Here is a 19,122-nt window from a genome sequence, read left to right as displayed (position 1 = left end):
GAGATCGTGAATATTTCACTGGTTAATTGAATCTATTTATGTCACAGTTAACATGAGTACGATCATGTGTGGACACACGCTATAAATAAGACAAAAATTCTTGTTTAAGCATTGGGTTCTGCTAAAAGTCTTCAACTTAACTTCCTACCAAAATCTTTACACTGTTCTCCTGTCATCTCTCCAGAACCAATTAATGTGACGAACTTCAAGATCGAGAAAGTTCCTGATGTGTTTAACAAGATTCAAGTGTCGTGGAAGTGTCCCAAACAGAAGGATGGACGAAATGGAGAAATTGTCAACGCCAACCTGAATTTCTTTACAAACGTAAGATGAATGTGTTAATAAGACACTTGTAGTGTTGTGCTGTGAAACCCCCCCCCCCCCCCCCCCCCCCCACACACACACACACACACACACTCACCCTGGGAACCAACGCCGTGGTCAACCGTGTGACCGTGTATCACTTTGACATTAAATTCAGATTTATAGATATACTCAACTCTAGTTTCATTCACGAGAAGCCAGAACGTGCATTTTTGTACTTGTGCGTCACGGTGGGCTTACAGGAACTGTTAGATGCGGGGTAGAATAGGTCTTCAGCCTTGTTGTAAGAGGCGACGAAAAGGATCAGGTGGTCAGGCTCGCTGAATTGGTTGTTGAATGTCATCGTTTCTCAGTTGCGTGGATCGATGCCCATGATATCAATCACCGGATTGTCTGGTCCACTCAATTAATTACAGACCGCCGTCATATAGCTGGAATATTGCAGAGTGCGGAGTTAAACAACAAACAAACAACACAAACAAAAATATATCTGTTGATATGTTACTGCATAGTATCTCAGTCCATGTGTTACTGGGTAATAGGGCTTACATGTACCTCCTAGAGTAAAGTTGGCTTCACTGAAAACCTCAACACAAAGCAATCGCACGTTAAATTTGAACTGAGTATTTTCTTTCCAGCAACCGGCAGTGTATGTGGAACCTGTACGGAAGAATATTAACTTCTCAGCCGTAGGAACTGACTGCGTGTGGGACCAGACTGTTACAGTCACTACAGAATTCTTGTACGAGTTCCAGGTGGGTCATGTATGTAGGATAACATGACGAATGGTGATTACCTCTAGTTCCATTGATAGAGGATAGTTTCAGGTCAAGCAATATTTGTACACATCAAATGACCTGATATTACTGGTCTTTCCCACCCCTTACACTCACACACATATGTATTTATCACGTCAATAGCATGCATCTCCATACTCATCTCCCGTTCATGATTGTCTCATCGTAGGTTAATTATGTTTAGATTCGTCTCTACAACAGGGGCTTCGTTGGTGCTGTGGTAAAAACAAGTATCTACATACAAGGCGGACGTAAGTATCAATATTTTAATGAATACCAAATCTGACTTGTTTATGCTTTTAAGAAAGGATGCAGAAAGCAAAACGATAGAATTTCAATTTACAATATCTGTATCTTTATATTTACCACTTTTATAAATGTAATGCATTAGATGCATTGATGATGAAAAATCAAAATAATCATGAAAACACGTAATCTGACAGACATGTATATATCATCTTTGCTTGGTGATACATGTTCATCTATAAGTACATTTAATAAAGAAGATGCATCCATTCATCCTTTGATTTTTCGCTTGCAATTTCTTAGCTCCATTACAGACGGAAATTATCAATTCCGTGAAAAAGGGAACGGAGCAATCGGAGACGCCACCATTGCTCATTTGTCCCCGCTGTCTTCATGATCGCACAAATGGCCAAGTAAACAAGACGGGGCTCATTGTGTGTCGAAAAGACAACTGTGGGCAAGACAGTAAGTTTTGGCGGTCTTCTCAATATTTGACTGTTTTGACATATTTTTGTGAACTATGCGCAAATGCACAGGTGAACGTTCGATTACTAGATGTACCTGACTCACAAAGTGGAAAAAAGCTTAATATTTTGTGGTTACATATTTTGCAAAAAAGAGTCAACGCAGTATTAAAATTTAATTGTAATGTTCTCAGTCATTATGTCCAACGTCCATGAGCATAGATTTTAAAGTTTGGTCGACATTTCATTGTACCATATACATTTTGCATATCAATATACAGGAAATCTTCGTCAAACTACTTCTGCAGTGGATTATGACAATATGGCCAACTGGAATGCAGCCAATGCACAGAATTTTGGTATTCCCTACAGAGCAACAAGAGATAACTGGCTTGATGGACTTAGTGGTACGTATTGATGATATGGAACGCCTTGAAGACACTCATAATTAGTTCAACAGTTAAGGAAGGATAGCGTTGAGTTAACCTCACACTGGCCCATCTGTCATCTTTTGAACGGTTGTGCAGAAAAAAACACGGTTTAAAACGTAAAGCGACAAATACCCGCTGTAGTATAATATTATGAATCACATTTTGTATATATTTATACACTGTAGCATCAAGACAAATTTGACAATGAAATTAAAACTTTATTATTACTGAATAGACATGGCTGCAAATGAGCCGGATTTTAGAAAGTAGGTTTTGTATGCTGAGTGTGATATGCATATTGTTTTAGACTGGCTTAGTGCTAATAATAATTTTATGAAATTTTATGAAATCAGGGCCCACAATATTTGGGGATCGCGCGCAACTGGTGGAACTACATTCGTAAATTTCAGCTTTCCATTTATTACCTATTACTTATCTATGATAACTTAAGTACTGGCTTCCATACCTTCAGCGCTAATTAGTGTAAAGTTTTGGCTTCCATTGTCTATTGCTAATCACCTATCAGCGCCAATCAGCATTTAGCATCCCTTGTTAGTTTCTACCCTTTGTCATTTTCCACCTTTTGTTATCTTATTATTTTGTTGTCCTTACCCATACATATAAATTTTATATGCTCTCTGTCTCATTGCATTCATTCACCTGATGAAGGAGTAAGCATGTATTCCAAAACGTTGTGTTCCTCATAATAAAGAAGTTGACACCAATATATATTCTCTTCCTTATGTGTATCACTTCTAGATGAATTTCAAAGACGTCATGCTTGATGTTTAAATGTGCCTGGAAACCATGACCAAAATGTATTAATGAGTTTACGTTCCACACATGGTTTAATATCTCTGTATCTCTTGTATAACTATGTAAACGGAAAGATAGTTTCTTCTCCTGCAGGACTCGGATTCTTTATTCGAGTATCTTGTGTCACATACCAGCTGACACAATACTCAAATCACACTCTGTATTGTCATTCCTGTATGTTGTTTTGTATTTACAGGAAAATCAAGTTTACTTTTTACTCTCGGAAATGAGGATTGCAGTGGAAACACGAAGAATCTCTTTTGTAATGGAAAACTCCCCACAGGAGAAACTTTTATGTAAGTTACAGACCATCTTGCATGGTCACAAAATGTATATTTCATGAAGCGGTTTAAAGAAGTTTCAAAGTCAATGTGGACATGTTCTGTTTTTCATTATATTGTTTTTACATAAACTATTTTGCAACAATTTTTTTTCGTTTCAGCGTGTATGCATTTTCTTGTACGAATAATGGATGCACTACGAGCAACGGAATAGAAATATCAACATCAGGTAAACACCAATTTGCTCTAAACATTGACTTCACGATGAACATACCTATACTTGAAGTGACTACGATTTGATGTATCTCCCAATGACATGTGTGTTTCAGCACCAGTACCAGTTGCTGCTGTGGTCGGAGGTGTAGTTGCTGCGGTAGTTGTCATACTCGTTGTAATAGGCATCTTTATCATTCTGCGACGAAAGTAAGTGTGATTTATTTCGAAAGCATGCCTAGGCGGCCTAATTATGAAGCTGATTCAGCTAAGACTTAGACAAAAATTACGACTGCCATATGAGCTATTCTTGAAGCTGTCTTAAACCTTTCGCAACAATACTTTACTTAACACACAAATATTAGCTTAGACAGGGAGCACTTTTGTAACGGAGATAAAATAAGCTGGTTGTTTCCCAATGACGTCATCGGTCATTCAGGGATTTCCCTAGATTGAAATCTTATTTCTGTTTTATATGTTATGTAAGGCTCATGATAAACTATTAAAAAACTATTGACTATAAATGTTGATGATATGATTAAGGATGCAGCCATATGTTATTGTTATGTACAATTGATCAATGAAGTATTAACGTAAAACTGTTGTCTTTTATAGATAGATATAATAAGTATTGAAGACTAACAAATAGAGTTCAAAATGATGATGCCAAAGGAAAACAAAAATGTGAATACAAAAAAATGCGTAAATAAGTAGCAATGAACGCAAACTTGCGACACAACGCAACACCACTTTAGCTTTCTCGGGGGCGTTACATGTGCAACGTCGAAGTTATATACATGATCTATTGTTGCGATTTATACGGGGACTCACATTTAACGACGTTCTTTTCATTCGCTTTAAAAACACCTGCAACCGAAATATGTGTAAACAAAAGCTTGGGCGATAACTTATGAAACAATATTCAAATCAAACTACAGATAGTCTAATTGCTAAGACTGTGAAATGATTCAGCTGATATTGTTTGACTGAAGCGTGAGACAACTTTGCTATCCCGGGGCTATGAATAATCTCAAGTACAAGTAAAAGCATTTGGACGCTATGCCAGGCCAGTTGATTCAATATTTGTATCGATACTGATTCTATTTAACATTGAATAAGGTCATTTGTGCATATCTTCTGAGGATCTTACTTTGAAACAAAAAATCATGAAAATTCCCGAGTTGAAAATGACCGATACCTATTTCATTCTTGAAGCTAACACAAACGAAAGAAATAGAATATCCTGTATGCATGTATGTTTCATTGTTTTAGGTTCAGGATTTCCTTCTGACATTCTTTAAGCTTTATCTTTTCCTGTAGACTGTCACTATATGGCATCTCTACCAATAGGGACACCATTACCAGGACATGAAATACGTGCATAATATCAGTATGGTAAAATGCCAAAAACAGATAGATTGCATCAAACACAAATGAACGAACACCCTTTTGCTGGTTGTGAGAAGAAATCCTGAACAGATAACAATGAAACGCATCCATCAATCCATCCATACGCACGCCCGCCCGCACGCACGCACACACACACACACACACACATACATTTGATCTGTTATCGACGTGAAGTTTGGCATTACTCATAATCGATAAATACAATGTTTCAGAGGTGTTTTGTGGGATATGTTGTTCGTGTTTTGAAAGTGCAATATGAAAAACACACGGTTTTGTGGTAAGAAAGGATACAGTAGACACATACTGTCGAATTATTTTCTTCAACATGCTATCTTTTAGCCGCCATCGTCGCACCGACGACAGGTCCGACCCTGTCTTAATTTTGTTCGTAAACTTAAAAAGCTTTGCACTAAAACAGCTTCGAGAGTAGACTTAGCTAGGTTGTTTTTCGATACACGACTCATTTACGCCAATCTTAGAGCTGAGACAGCTTCGTTTATAGGCCGCCATAACTTAGTTTAAAAGCTGATTCTGTAAATATTTAATCGTAAATGTGATTGTGAAAGGACATGTTATCATTTTACAATTCTATCTATTATCTCCATTTCCTATTTGCAATTTCTGAGGTGAGTGCAATGTTACATTTGCAAATTCATCAACACTGGCCAGGGTACATCGGCTAGAAACCCTGATCAAGCTATAGCTTCTGTTTCATCCCTTCAGCTGTTTCTATTCATAGAACATAGTCAACGAATAGAAATACAACAGGCAACAAAGTTAGCAATCTCAGCCAAACTGCCGTGATATTGCTGTAAAGTTACTTTGACTTTAAACATTCACTTACTCCTAAGTAAAGATTGCTGTAATTTATCGCCCGTCCTGGTGACTCATTCGACTTTCAGCGACAGGACTGGTTTTCTCAGTAACTGTCCACCACCACGCCACAGCATATACAACCATGTGACTGAAATACACAGGATTGTAACACACAATATATAAAACACACTGTTCTGAGTCACTGAAGTTATTAAACGGTGCACCAATTCTTCGATATCCATGTGCCTACATAAAAGAATTCTCATTTCTTATAGAAAAGCACAAAGGGAAAGGCCAAAGAAGAACAGAAATCAAGTGATCGCAAAGTTTCACCCAGACCAAAATGACACATATGACGAGATTCCTGATGCTCAGATGGTGACTGTCAACAGCAGTCGCAGTAATGAGGGTTATGTAAACTATGTGTCTGGACAGTCCCCTCGGGACCCAGATAATACGTACGACCAGCTTGCAACTTACCAGAATGCAGATGGTCATGATTATGGAAGGATAACTACTGAAACCAGGTTTAAATAAGACAACAAGAAGCAGTAGTATATTGAATAACTTGCATGTTTTCTGCAATGCAAAATGTAAGCCTAGAAGCAATAACATTGCTTTGTAGTTTGTGATTAGTATGCACCCTGGTGTATGAACCTACATGTACGTATATTAATGTGCGAGACAGGTGTTATGGCTGATACACCCAATAGACACAGGCTTTGCTGTACCATGATTGCTTTTCCATCTCTAATGATTACCTGTTGACGTTGTTACCCTTCGATCATGTTGTCCTATCTTTTCAATGCTAAAATGTAAGAATATGACATTGATTATGTGCAAAATATACAACTGTATGCTGTTGTCTCAAATCATTTCAATCAAAACCATTTCAATAATCATGAAGAATCTCTACGTAAAGCCGAGGCCTTTGTGCGATTTCGACTGTCATAAGCATGTGTTAAAGAATCACTCTCAAATAGTGATGATGACAGGTGTTCTTGAAAAGATGCCTCCCGTCACTTACACTTGCACAGGCAAGTCAAGTGTTCACCTAAAAAAACACGTGTACATATGGCACAAGTCAAAACAGTGAATCGGACACGACACCATTTTTGTCATGGATGCCTCAAAAGGTGAATATTTGAAAGTTGAAGTAATCAGTCTTGTGGATAGTTTTTTGTTACTTTGGATCTTTATGCACAGACCTAAATATGAAACAGATGAGGCGGTTTCACTGGTCTACTTTGTTTTTGGTACTGGTGGGTGAAATGAATTGGCTATGTGGCCATTATATACAAACATATATAATCTATATTTTGGTATTTTGGGTTCGTTTCACTTGTTTAGTTTGAATATGATCTTCAATATATTTTTCAAAAACAGTATAGACAAGTACCGTCAGCGATATGACCCAGGCAGGGGTATATGTTCTAGACTAACAGTTGTAGGACTTCAGTGCCTGAGTGGGTTATATCGCTGTGCTGGCGATTGGGTATCTCACTATGAGAGTGGGGGTTCGAATCCCGGATCACAAACAGTTCTAGAATTTGTACTTTACTAAGAAAATGTACTCCCAAATATATCATTTGTTACATTTCACAACTCTCTAAAAGGGTTGTGTATTCAAAATACAGACAATCCAAATAAAAGGATCAAGAGTATGTTTAGGATTAGTTCAGGTCGCAAAATAATCGGCAATTAATCAAAACAATTCTTCATCTCAAGTGTCCAAATTGTATTTCAGCATGAAGGTTTAGTAGATGTTACTTGGTTTAACACAATTTCTTTTGGGAAAATTAGATGTTGTATCTTTTATTAATGTAATACGCCTGTTATTGGAATGTAATAAATGTGTTTATGTGACACTGACCAAATATATGTCATTTACAGTCATGAATCTTTATTTACTGTGACAACAATGTGTCCGGTTTATTTGAAATTGACATTGTTAATGAACGTCGTACTGTGCCATACACAAATTCCCGTTTTGGGACCTTTCGATTTGACGTGGATTGTAACACCATCAGGACATTATCTCATTGTCGACGATAAAAACGAGGTGCTTGACACATTATCGGTACACATCATTTCTCAAGCGTGTCATTTCGAACATAGTTGTTAGTCACTTTCCGCAGACACTACTATTACAGCTGTACAGGACCGGCTGGCTTATCGAGTCTGGACAAAGCGAATCTATGATTGGAGCCCATGATCATCGTTTTCGGGCAGGCCACGCATGAAGGACCCAGCTCTGCGAATTCGTTGATAAGGCTTTGATCGGTTTGAACAATGGTTAACACTAAAATAGTATACAGTACTACCTACAATCGGACAATCGAATATTTTTGTCTAAGTTGGAGTTGCAACGATATAGTCAGAAGCCCCGAATGGTGCTCTAACATGTGGGGAAATACTTGATTCAATAGTCAGCTATATTGTATCTGTATAAGAACCGGTAGGACGGCAGAATTCGTTGAATCTAGGTGGATATTTGCGAGCAGTAGCTACATGTGAGAAGTCACTAATTGTGGTTTCGATTATTAACCCCGATTATTATTATTATTGAATTTTTACCATAGATTTGGAAACATGGAAATCTGCGTTATTTATTTTACTTTTACTCACTAATTATGCTGACATTCCAAGATATGACTATATATAGTACAAGATGGCAAGGATAGATGCAGCATGCTGGATAAGCAATCTTATGGTATTCGTAGGGGCATGTATGGTAGGATGATGACGGCCGAATTGAGTAATGGATGGGATGTTTAGGGTTGAGCAGAGAAAGAAACAAACATAGTGTCATTCATAGACACATCACACCTTCCGACCACATGGACAGTGACAGTGACAACATGTTCACGAGAAGTGCAGTTAGTCTGGAAACCCTGCCATCTGAACGATGATATCACGTTGCATCTCACTTGGAGGTGTACCATCCGGATTAGTGGGGTTACTGGCGAGTAAAAGTCTTAAAAACAATTTTGTCAAACGTTGTCCTTTCTTGTCATTACGTCAGGCAAATAATGATTGAAACAATTAAAAGCCAAACGTTATTGCAAAGGAACAAACGCCAAAGGTGAAACAGCCATTCTTATCCTACTCGTTTGTAATCCGACCATTATTGTCTGAGGATCATGTTAGTATGACAATTATGTGGTTTGAATGACTACATTAACTTGTCGTCATGGTCTTTGTCTTGAGCCTGTTCACATGGAGCGTTGTTTGTTTACTTAGAGTGAATACCCGAGTTCCCTCCCTTACACCAGCGCTCGTGAAGAATACATTATACAAGTGACGTTCGTCCCTCTGTCACAGCTGTGCTGTGAGCTTTGTCGAAATGCAGTTGGGCGGATCCATGGGATGCATGCTTTCCACCGGTGTACTACAAATGTACCAGATCACAAATAGTGTTATTTGCCGGATGCTAGACACACAGGCATAGTACTTTGACAACAGTTTCACCTGTTCGTATGTTCATTTAGGACACAGACAACACAAACTTATGACGATAGTGAAAAGAATTATCCATGTAAACGTGTCTATCGCTATTGTATTTTCCTAAACACATTTCAAATTTATTACAAAACATATTCACCATTTCGTGAGGCTTTTTCTACAAATATATACAATTGAAGAAGATGAAGAAAGCCCTCGGGCCCATATACTAAACCATTTACGCGCAGCTGGTACGGACTATGTCAGTTCATTACAATCGATTTTCGTTTTTTTGTAAGCATATAGTAAGTAGTGTGATAAATCTTTTTATAAACGTTCATTGTGCCCAAACATCACATACGGGTATTGAAGCTAGGTTATTTTCATAATTTTTTTCATAGTATTTGCTAAATTATTTATTATATAAACAAATAAATATAACGTGGAATTTGTTCTAAATTTTGTAATTGCAAACTGGCCATATTCTCAGTGATCTATTCATAGCCAAATATCTCCTTTCATTGTTCTCCAATTTAAAAAGACCCGCTTAAATCTAAAAAATGAATATTTCCGAAGTTTCTGTGCGATACGATCAAGAGATATCTCTCTCGTTCCAATACGCTCGTAAATCCTTTATATAAACAGAAGGAAGAAAACATTGATACACGTAACCTTGAATAAGTACAGAAAGGATAGGTGATCACCAACCGATTGATATATCCAAACAAATCCAAAACCTTGAGAAAAGTGGATTGACTGAAAGGAGTGTCACAAACATGTTGTTTTTTTAAACAAATCGAAAAAGCATTGGCCTAAGTTAAGCTTAGTCACAACTTCAACACAAACTCAGTATCGAGTAATACAAGATACTTATCAATAGCGTTTGTGTTATCCGGTATAGACATTCGAAACCAACAGTTTTGAATATAGCCTTGGTGTGTACATGGAGAAGATTAGACACCAACATAAATACAGAAGGGATTGGAGTGGACATGAGTACAGTCGACTCTAACAGTGTTAAATAAAGGATTGACGTGGACATGAGAGAGGTCGACTCTAACAGTGTTAAATTTAGGATGTGAGTGGACATGAGGACAGTCGACACTAGCAGTGTTAAATAAAGGATTGGAGTCGACATGAGGAAAGTCGACACGAACAGTGTGAAATAAAGGGTTGGGATGGACATGAGGACAGTCTGCACCAACAGTGTTTAAAATAAAGGATTGGAGTAGGCATGAGGACAGTCGACACCAACAGTGTTAAATAAAGGATTGAAGTGGACATGGGGACAGTCGAGACTAACAGTGTTAAATCAAGGGTTTGGTTGGACATGGGGACAGTCGACACTAACAGTGTTAAATAACGGATTGGAGTCAACATCTGGACAGTTGACACTAACAGTGTTAAATAAAGGGTTGGGTTGGAAATGAGGACACTCGACACTAACAGTGTTAAATAAAGGATTGGAGTAGACATCAGGACAGTCGACACTAACAGTGTTAAATCAAGGGTTGGGGTGGACATGAGGGCAGTCGAGATGAACAGTGTTAAATAAAGGATTGGAGTCGACATCAGAACAGTCGACACGAACTGTGTTAAATATAGGATTGGGGCGCACATAAAGACAGTCGACACTAATAGTTTTAAATAAAGCGTCGGGACGGACATGAAAACATTAAATGTAATCTGATTAGTCTACGGTTTCCTCATAGACTACAAATAAAAGTGTGTCAAGCACGTATCTACAATATAACTCAACACTGACGCCCAATCTTTTCTTTCTTATTGTCTGTGAACTGCACCTACTATTGTGAATAAAACAGATATACGGATGAGATGCTATTGGGGTGATCTAGATTCGGCTTACAATATGGAACAGTACACAATGCCCTTTTACATCTAAGGCGAATCATTAATTGCCACTTGGTATGACACTTAACACTTCATATGACTATTTCAACCAAATCAATGAAATGTACAGCTACAAATAATTTACTGTCATTTATGTTGTCCTGGTTGTTCTATTGTTCGGCAGGGACAAACGTTCCACCAGGAAGAAACTTGTTATTGAAAAGAAGGACGCCTCGTTGTAGCGTGTCACGCTATCGGTTCAGTGTACACACACTAGATGTGTGGTTATGTATGGGCGTGGTTTGATTAACAATATTCCTCGTTATATGGTTCTCGTTTTCCTGACAACATGTGACACAATGTGGTCAGGTGAACACTCGAGTTATTCAATATCACACGAGCATTCATTTATCAAATACCTGCCTTACATGTAAATTGACAATTTCAGAAGAGATGCAATCCCTATTCTCTTCGTTATATGGTTCTCCTTTTCCTGACAACATGTGACACAATGTGGTCAGGTGAACACTCGAGTTATTCAATATCACACGAGCATTCATTTATCAAATACCTGCCTTACATGTAAATTGACAATTTCAGAAGAGTTTCAATCCCTATTCTCTTTAGTATTATTCATTTAACTTATCATATTGTTCAATCCCTACACACGTATATGTAAAACTCGAAGCTTATAGTCCCTTTAGCTTTCACAAGATTTTGTAGATTCAGGCCGCGTTATTCTAAATGTATGTTATACAATTTAACCTAGAGGATTTACATTTTACTTCCTGAATCAAACAGCCATGACGCTACAGACATATAACCCAGCATTGTCGTTTACCGGGACACTGCATAGCCCTCCAAACATGCACAACGGCAACGTCAGTTTTGCACGCTGTTGATATATTTTCAATCATGCAAATAATCGGTGCATAAATTAATCAAGTTTAAGTACCATTTTATTTCCACAAATACCTTTGCATAAGACTAAGCTCGGTCGTACAGCTCAATCTGTTACCTCTTTCAATAGCTGACATGAACAAATTCCTGTCCTCTTATATAAAAAGGCCGTTGATGTTCACAGAAATAAGTTAAACACTTCAGGACAATGTTTTCATTTCCGAGCAGGACGTTTGCAAACGAGAGCGTCAACTTTTAACAGTAATTTGAAGTGAACAAATGTGTTGTAATTCATGCGAAAACCAATATCAGAAATAAATATAATCAGTTTATGCTAATTTCTCATTATGATTTTGGACACCTTTTTGGAATAGGCTTTTTCGGGAGGGTGGTTACCTAGACACACCTACATATCATGTCTCACGAAAACATACGACAGCAAGTCAATTGTTCAGAAAGTTAAAATAATGCATTGGATCTGACATCAATATTGTCACTGATGTATTAAATTTGGTAATGTCTCAAAGATGTCTACCATCAAACTTTTTGAAAGCTTTGTTGAGGCCTTACATGCTGTCAATTCAGACTTAGTTACTATTACAATTAAGAACGCGTAATTGAACGTGTATACGGGGCGACATAAATGGGAGGCTAGATTCGAACAATCTGAGTTCTGGCAAGATTCCATCACAACTTTTGTTATCTGCTACACGCGTATTGTCCTGGCTAGGAAGAGGACGTATGGTGTGATAAACATGACTCATGAACGACTTCAATGAATACAACAATAACACGTTTTTGAGTTTGTTAATTTGACCGGATCAGACAAATATATATTTGTCACATAAAGTGTAAATATATACGGAAGACGTTGATGAAACATTAAATACCGAGAATCATTAAAATACTTATCCACAGATATTTTATGTCACATTTTCCCTTATAGCGCCTTAATTGTATCTGACCTCGTATTATTTCTTTTTCGATGTCCGCAATGAAATGCACACACCCCAAGCTTTGTGATTATTATATAGAGGTTATGCGACGGCCGTGCATTTCCAATACTCACAGATGTTTATCCGTCAGTTCGAGTCATGTCGACTCAAAATATATATTGTGTTTTACAATTACCACATGTTTGTTTCATACACTGTCCTGATAAATGATAATGTTATGTGATTTTATTTTTAGACCATTCATCAATCAATGTATTTATGGGAAAAAAATCCCTATATCGTAATACATTTGATCACCGTACACGTGAAGGCTGTGGCTACAAAGAACTTCTTTCAAGATTGCTTACATCAGTAATTATCATATTGAGGGCACAGATTGCTGAGAAACAAAAGAATATATAATATACAATAAAGCATCACCGAGCTCATACTAGGCACGAGCGAAAGAGGATCCGTAAAACGCATCAACAGTTTGAGTCAATATTCTATATTTTATTGCGGGCAGGAAAACATGACTTCACTTCCTATATTTGGTAACAGATCTAGACAACTATCAGAGGCAAGTCAGGGAGAATAAGGAGTGCACGTTTTGAATTGTATACTTCAATGTGTGTGTTGAGGGCAGGGGCGGGGTTGTCAAGTCTCCATCTTGTGTTTATACTGTAATAATACAAAGTGCTAAGTGGTTTTTTTCTCATTTTGATTCATAAAATGTAATGTTAGAGTCAAAAGATTACCCCGACTTACCGCCACATCCTCTCCTAACCTCCTAACCCCCTCCCCTAGGACCATCCACTGATTATAATAGTCCCATTTGGCGTTGGTAATAGCGATTGTGTACGTATAAATGCAAACGTGGTTTGTAATCCGTTGATAACGCAAACAGGGAGGGAGTGAAACACAACCCTGTCACTTTTATGCCTGGTCATGACGCTACTGCGCGAGAACACTTGTGTGTTTGTGTGTGTGTGTCTGAAGCGAGAAGGAAGACACGATAAGCGTTTTGTTAGGTGAGTTCAGAGGTCACACACAATCCTGTCACGTGGTCTGACAGACAGAATGAGGAAGTAAATTGCTCGGGTGGTTCAAACGGGTGGAGGCAGTCTTACACAATCGCTCACCGGGGTCTAGGGCAGCAGGACTCGGGGAAGGGACACTAAACCGACAGCCAGGCAGGGAAGAACTGTGTTGGAAATTGAGAAGTATATTACCGAACAACACCCGACAGTGTTCACATAGTGAAGTTGACTGGGTGTGTTTCAAAGACAAAAAGAGGAATATGTTCTCTGTGAAGCAAGTTTGAGAAGTTCTGTGACACAGTTTCAAACACCAGCATGGATACATTGAAGCACTGTTTCATTACCATCGTGTTCTCCTGCCTATGTTCAGAGGTAAGATTTGATTGTATAAATAGTTGACCTACTATAAAGGTTAGCGAGACCTACCTGTAGAGCAAGGTATGGAGCAAGTCAACAGACCGTGATGTGTTGTTTGTGTTCACCAGAGCCTATCGCCCTATCGTATCTCAGTAACGTGTTCATTTTGCTCGTTATTTCCACATTACATGTTGTAAGTCAATATGTATTAGGTCACTATATAATATCCCAAAATGGCTACGTGAATGAGTGGGCAATACACCTTCCAGAGCTAGCCTGTATTGCCTGTCATATATATAGTTGACCTACATAAAACCTGTATGGACAACAGATAAGCTTTCTCTTACCTGGTTTAACTGCACAGTAGGGACAGGGAGGTTATAAAGCCACTGTCAATATTCGCATGTTGGTAACGGATGCACAGGATGTCCTGAAGCCAAATATAGCGTATTGCTAGGATATTAAGAAGAGGTTTTTATTTTAGACTGACTGTTATTATATTATTATTTATTATTATTAAATAGGGTAGTCATATTGGTCGGGGAGATGGTGATTGTAAGATTCCTTAATTATTTTTTAAAATAGATCTACTGGTGTACATACTGTATTATATATCTAGGACAATGTATTTATATGTAAGACTGAATGGCAAAGTATCGAAAATACATATACATGTGTAGGTGAGGTGAAATGGGGTTTAACGTCGCGTCCAAGATTATTGCACTTATATCGCGATATACATGTGTAAATATGCATATATTCATTTGATCGGGGTAATTACAACCATCAATATACTGAAGAACCCTTCTTCTAACAGTTTTCGATTTAGCAAGCCTTTTTATATTAAGTTTGTTTAATAAAACGATTTGTCTGTCAGTATTCATATATGAATGAATAAATGAGGTTAATAAATGATAAATATTTTGAGGCTTTTTAAGACAAATGAGACTCCAAACAATATGCGACAATTTTGTTATATCGACATAAATGTCGTTGTAGATTTATTAAGGGAGTGTGTGTTATTTGTGTATGGTACTGGCTGTGAGATATTGCTATGGGCATTGTGGGAAAGACTGTTATCATTCACGTTACAAATCTATAACTACTGACACAATATATTTCCTCCAACGATACCTAACGGCGCATGAGCGGTCGATAATGTGTGTGTATGCAGGTGTGCGCATTTAACTAAATCTTTTGTTGATATGAAACATTATTACACGACAACCAAATTCATCTTGCATGTTGCACTGCATGTTGCCACAAAGCTGATATATTAGCCAGTTGTCAATGTAAATGTGGAAGAAACATGTCTGCATTGTAGAAAATGACCTGACAGTGTATAGAACACTGAGTATACAGGCATATATATTTAAGAACTAAATGATGAGTTGGGATTGTTTATCTGCAGTGTTTTTATTGTACGATGAACAACATATATCAACATTACGTAAGCCTCTTTTAGGATGTTAGAAAAAAGTACAGGCTTTAAAAATATTTTAAAATTACCTGTATTTATATAATGATGACTCCATGAATAGAACCCGACCGCAGCAATGTCGGTCAAAGTTGGTCTTTCCCGAATATTCTCACAATTTTCATTGGATTATCTGCAACTTTTCTCCTGCCGGTTCTCATATCTCTCCCAATTTTGGAAGCGATCTTTCGGCAATTGCGTTTATTTACATTGTCCATGTACGTCTATGGGGAACAACTCTCTAGACATTTCCCTCTAAAAAATAACGACATCCAGTTTACGACGTCATCAAGTTGTGAGCGCATGTTCAAATCTCTAGAAATGACTTCAGGATAGAACAATTTTTTTATCGTGACATAAACCACGCTTCGTTCTTCATTGTTCTTTTTCGATTAATCGCGTAGCTATCTTATCTATAATATTAATCATCTTGATGTCAAAACATGTAAACGTTGTTACTTATTCATTCTGCTGATTGATATCAAAATACAAACAGGGGCACGGGTGGCCCAGTCGTCTAAGGCGCCGCGATTCGCTGTGCAAAGTTGCTTCACTTGGGCACGCCAGAAACCTATGATTGTGGGTTCGAATCCCGGTTCGCCCCGATTATGTTTCTGGGTCAGCACCATACCAGTGCTCGTGGGTTTCACCGAAGTGGTAAACGTCTGAGACCTGCATCTTTTCGGGCTTTCCTCCCACATTAAGCTGACACGCCGCGATATAACTGGAATACTGTTAAAAGCGGCGTTAAACCAAACTCACTCACTCACTCACTCAAAATACAAACACTTGTCCGTACACACGCCGAATATGACACAGCTGAGCCACAGACTGCCACAAGCGTCTCTAAAATCTACGATATTACACCAGAGAGAGTCTACCTGGGGCAAACAACCTGTTTTGATTGCATCATTTGAATGTCGAATCAATAAAACATAACCACCTTCAATGAAATTAGAGCGATGTAATCTATTGGTTGTTGTTTAACACCGCACTCAGCAATATTTCAGCTATGTGACGACGGTCTGTAAATAATCGAGTCTTCACCAGGCAATCCAGTGATTGATATCATGAGCATCGATCCACGAAATTGGGATACGATGACATGCATCAACCAAGTCAGAGAGCCTGAACACCCGATCCCCTTCATCTCTTACGACAAACATAGCCGCCTTTTACGGCAAGCATGGGTTGCTGAAGACCTATTCTAACCCGGATCTTCATGGCTCTGTAATTATATTATTGTAAGAACTTCGAACTCTTATTATATCAGTTAGAATACTTTTCTTTTTCATGATTATTATCATCAAAATAAAAAGAAACAAAAACAAAACAGTATTATGAATGAAATAGCATCTAAAACGATGAATCAACAATCAACGCGACATTTACGTATATTAAATGTATGGAAAAGGATACATGCATAGTAATTGATAGGACGTAGTTAAATTTTTGTGCTTAATTATTGTATCTTTTATGATAATAGTTATTGATATTGTAGATAATTATCGTGTTATCTACTCAAAGACACTAAAGTTGATAACTCAAATCGTTATCTAAAAGCGAGGAATAATTCCACAACCACTCTCCGTGACACTCTTCATACAAAAAAGAGACTATATGATGAAAACATTTGTAAAAAGATTTCATCGTGCCTCCCAAACAGTAATAGCTTCTGGTCTATTCTACGAGAACTCTCTAATTGTGTAACTAGACAGAAACCAAACATATAATTGAGTCAATGGGTGTAAATATTTATGCCATTGACGAATCGGTTTATGAGGCTACTGACACTGATTTTGGTTAAATGTCCAAAATCATATTAGAGGTGGTAATCAGTGCTATTAATACCTGGAAATGTTGAAAGTCACCTGGATATGATATATTAATTGCTGCATTCTTTTGATACTAGAATACCAGTAAAGTTATATTTAATGTATTGTTTGATAATGCTGATTTCCCGGAGTTGTAGTCAGTTTGAATAATTGTTCCATTACACAAGCACTATCGTTTTGCCATGAGTCCAGTTGACAAAAGACACTTTTTCTGCTATGATTTTCATCTTAACATATCACGATGTAAATGAAATTAGTTCACAAAATAATTCGTGTCAAAATAAATATTCAGACGTGGCGATACCTCTATTCAGTGTGTACAATGACAGATGATACTTTATTTGTTCTTCAAACATCAGTTACTTAACTGATGATTGCCGATTGAGATTGCACCGTGCACGACAAAAGTAATAATGTGTGAACTGTTTAAAATAAGTTAAAAGGAAACTTAAAATTGATAAGTATAAATATTGCATGAAATTGAAGAAATATAAGAATTGATGCAACCACCAACTTCTTGAACACCCTCGCCTAATCCTGTATGATGATAGGTAATTGTGTATCAAAAGGAAGCTACTAATACATTTATCCTGAATAGTTTGAAAATTTCTTGATCAGATATGAGTACAGATAAAATAAAAAAATAAATAAAAAGGAATCAACTTCAATTGGTAATCAAGCCAAGATAAAATTTATGTATCGGTACAAATTATGTTGATGGAACAATCTAGATTTCTCATATTTAACAATTTCTCACAATATAAGTTTTCAAAACTTAACTTTGACCGGGTGTCTTTGTCAGTCAAAAGCACCTAATTAAATTCCAGGAGAAAATAATTTTCTTGCTTGTAAACAAATGGTACAATGTGCTTTTTTAGTGTCTCATATATATTTGCCATGTTGTTTTGTGAGTGAATAAGGTTTTTCACTTCCTCGTCCTATTTAAGTGAAATGTGAGAGGAAGCACATTTGTTGATTGAATGAATATGGCTTTTCACTTCCTCGTCCTTTGACAGGACGCACATTGTAACCAGTGTGTTACTATTAGCAGAAAGCTCCTCCAGACATCCATCACCGGATACTAGTACTTCATTGTGTTGACTCGCTGGCCTGAAATGAATAATTCAATAATATTGTAATAATATTTCTACTTCAATTAATTTTTTTATAAACAATGCATATTCACCTTCTCTCAAAATTTAGCTTATTTAGAAAATAACATTCTTCTGAAATATAGAAATTTAAGGAACAGTTAGCTCAACAGATGCATCAATTTAATGACAGTGTACTACAGCTCTTTATATCAATGTCACACAGAAATTCACTCTTGTTTTAATGAAACACCTTTTGATATTTGTATTACCGGTATGTATTTAATCATGAAATACTTTGTTTAGTCTGACCATGCTGAAAACATACTTTCGCTGGAGTGAAATAAATAATATTTTTATTAAAATCAGGTGAAATATCACGTTTTGTTACACC

At 37.2% G+C, this 19,122-nt stretch overlaps 2 protein-coding genes across 5 annotated transcripts in view; both read left to right on the top strand.

The window, feature by feature from the left end:
- LOC124113287 overlaps positions 1 to 7,685 on the top strand; it is a 69,020-nt gene extending 61,335 nt beyond the window's left edge. The window contains exons 19-27 of the mRNA XM_048383902.1: positions 185 to 324; positions 963 to 1,079; positions 1,306 to 1,372; positions 1,671 to 1,832; positions 2,113 to 2,238; positions 3,275 to 3,374; positions 3,521 to 3,588; positions 3,689 to 3,782; positions 6,074 to 7,685. Of these exons, the coding sequence (XP_048239859.1) occupies positions 185 to 324; positions 963 to 1,079; positions 1,306 to 1,372; positions 1,671 to 1,832; positions 2,113 to 2,238; positions 3,275 to 3,374; positions 3,521 to 3,588; positions 3,689 to 3,782; positions 6,074 to 6,335 (1,136 nt within the window). The 3' untranslated portion in view covers positions 6,336 to 7,685. The remainder of the gene's footprint in view (positions 1 to 184; positions 325 to 962; positions 1,080 to 1,305; positions 1,373 to 1,670; positions 1,833 to 2,112; positions 2,239 to 3,274; positions 3,375 to 3,520; positions 3,589 to 3,688; positions 3,783 to 6,073) is intronic.
- A 6,253-nt stretch (positions 7,686 to 13,938) lies between these two features.
- The window catches only part of LOC124113286 (receptor-type tyrosine-protein phosphatase beta-like), a 128,332-nt gene continuing 123,148 nt past the window's right edge, over positions 13,939 to 19,122 (top strand). For 2 of the 4 annotated variants that reach the window (XM_048383900.1, XM_048383899.1), the window contains exon 1: positions 13,940 to 14,340. In XM_048383900.1, coding sequence (XP_048239857.1) covers positions 14,284 to 14,340 — 57 coding nt within the window. In that variant the 5' untranslated portion in view covers positions 13,940 to 14,283. Of the gene's footprint in view, positions 14,341 to 19,122 lie in introns of all 4 variants that reach the window. The other 2 variants (XM_048383898.1, XM_048383901.1) reach the window with 2 other exon arrangements.

The sequence above is a fragment of the Haliotis rufescens genome, unplaced genomic scaffold (assembly GCF_023055435.1).
Source record: "Haliotis rufescens isolate VD_foot unplaced genomic scaffold, xgHalRufe1.0.p SCAF_5, whole genome shotgun sequence".
NCBI lineage: Eukaryota > Metazoa > Mollusca > Gastropoda > Lepetellida > Haliotidae > Haliotis > Haliotis rufescens.
The sequence above is the reverse complement of the archived record's forward strand: the minus strand, read 5'-3'. Positions and strand labels throughout refer to the sequence as shown.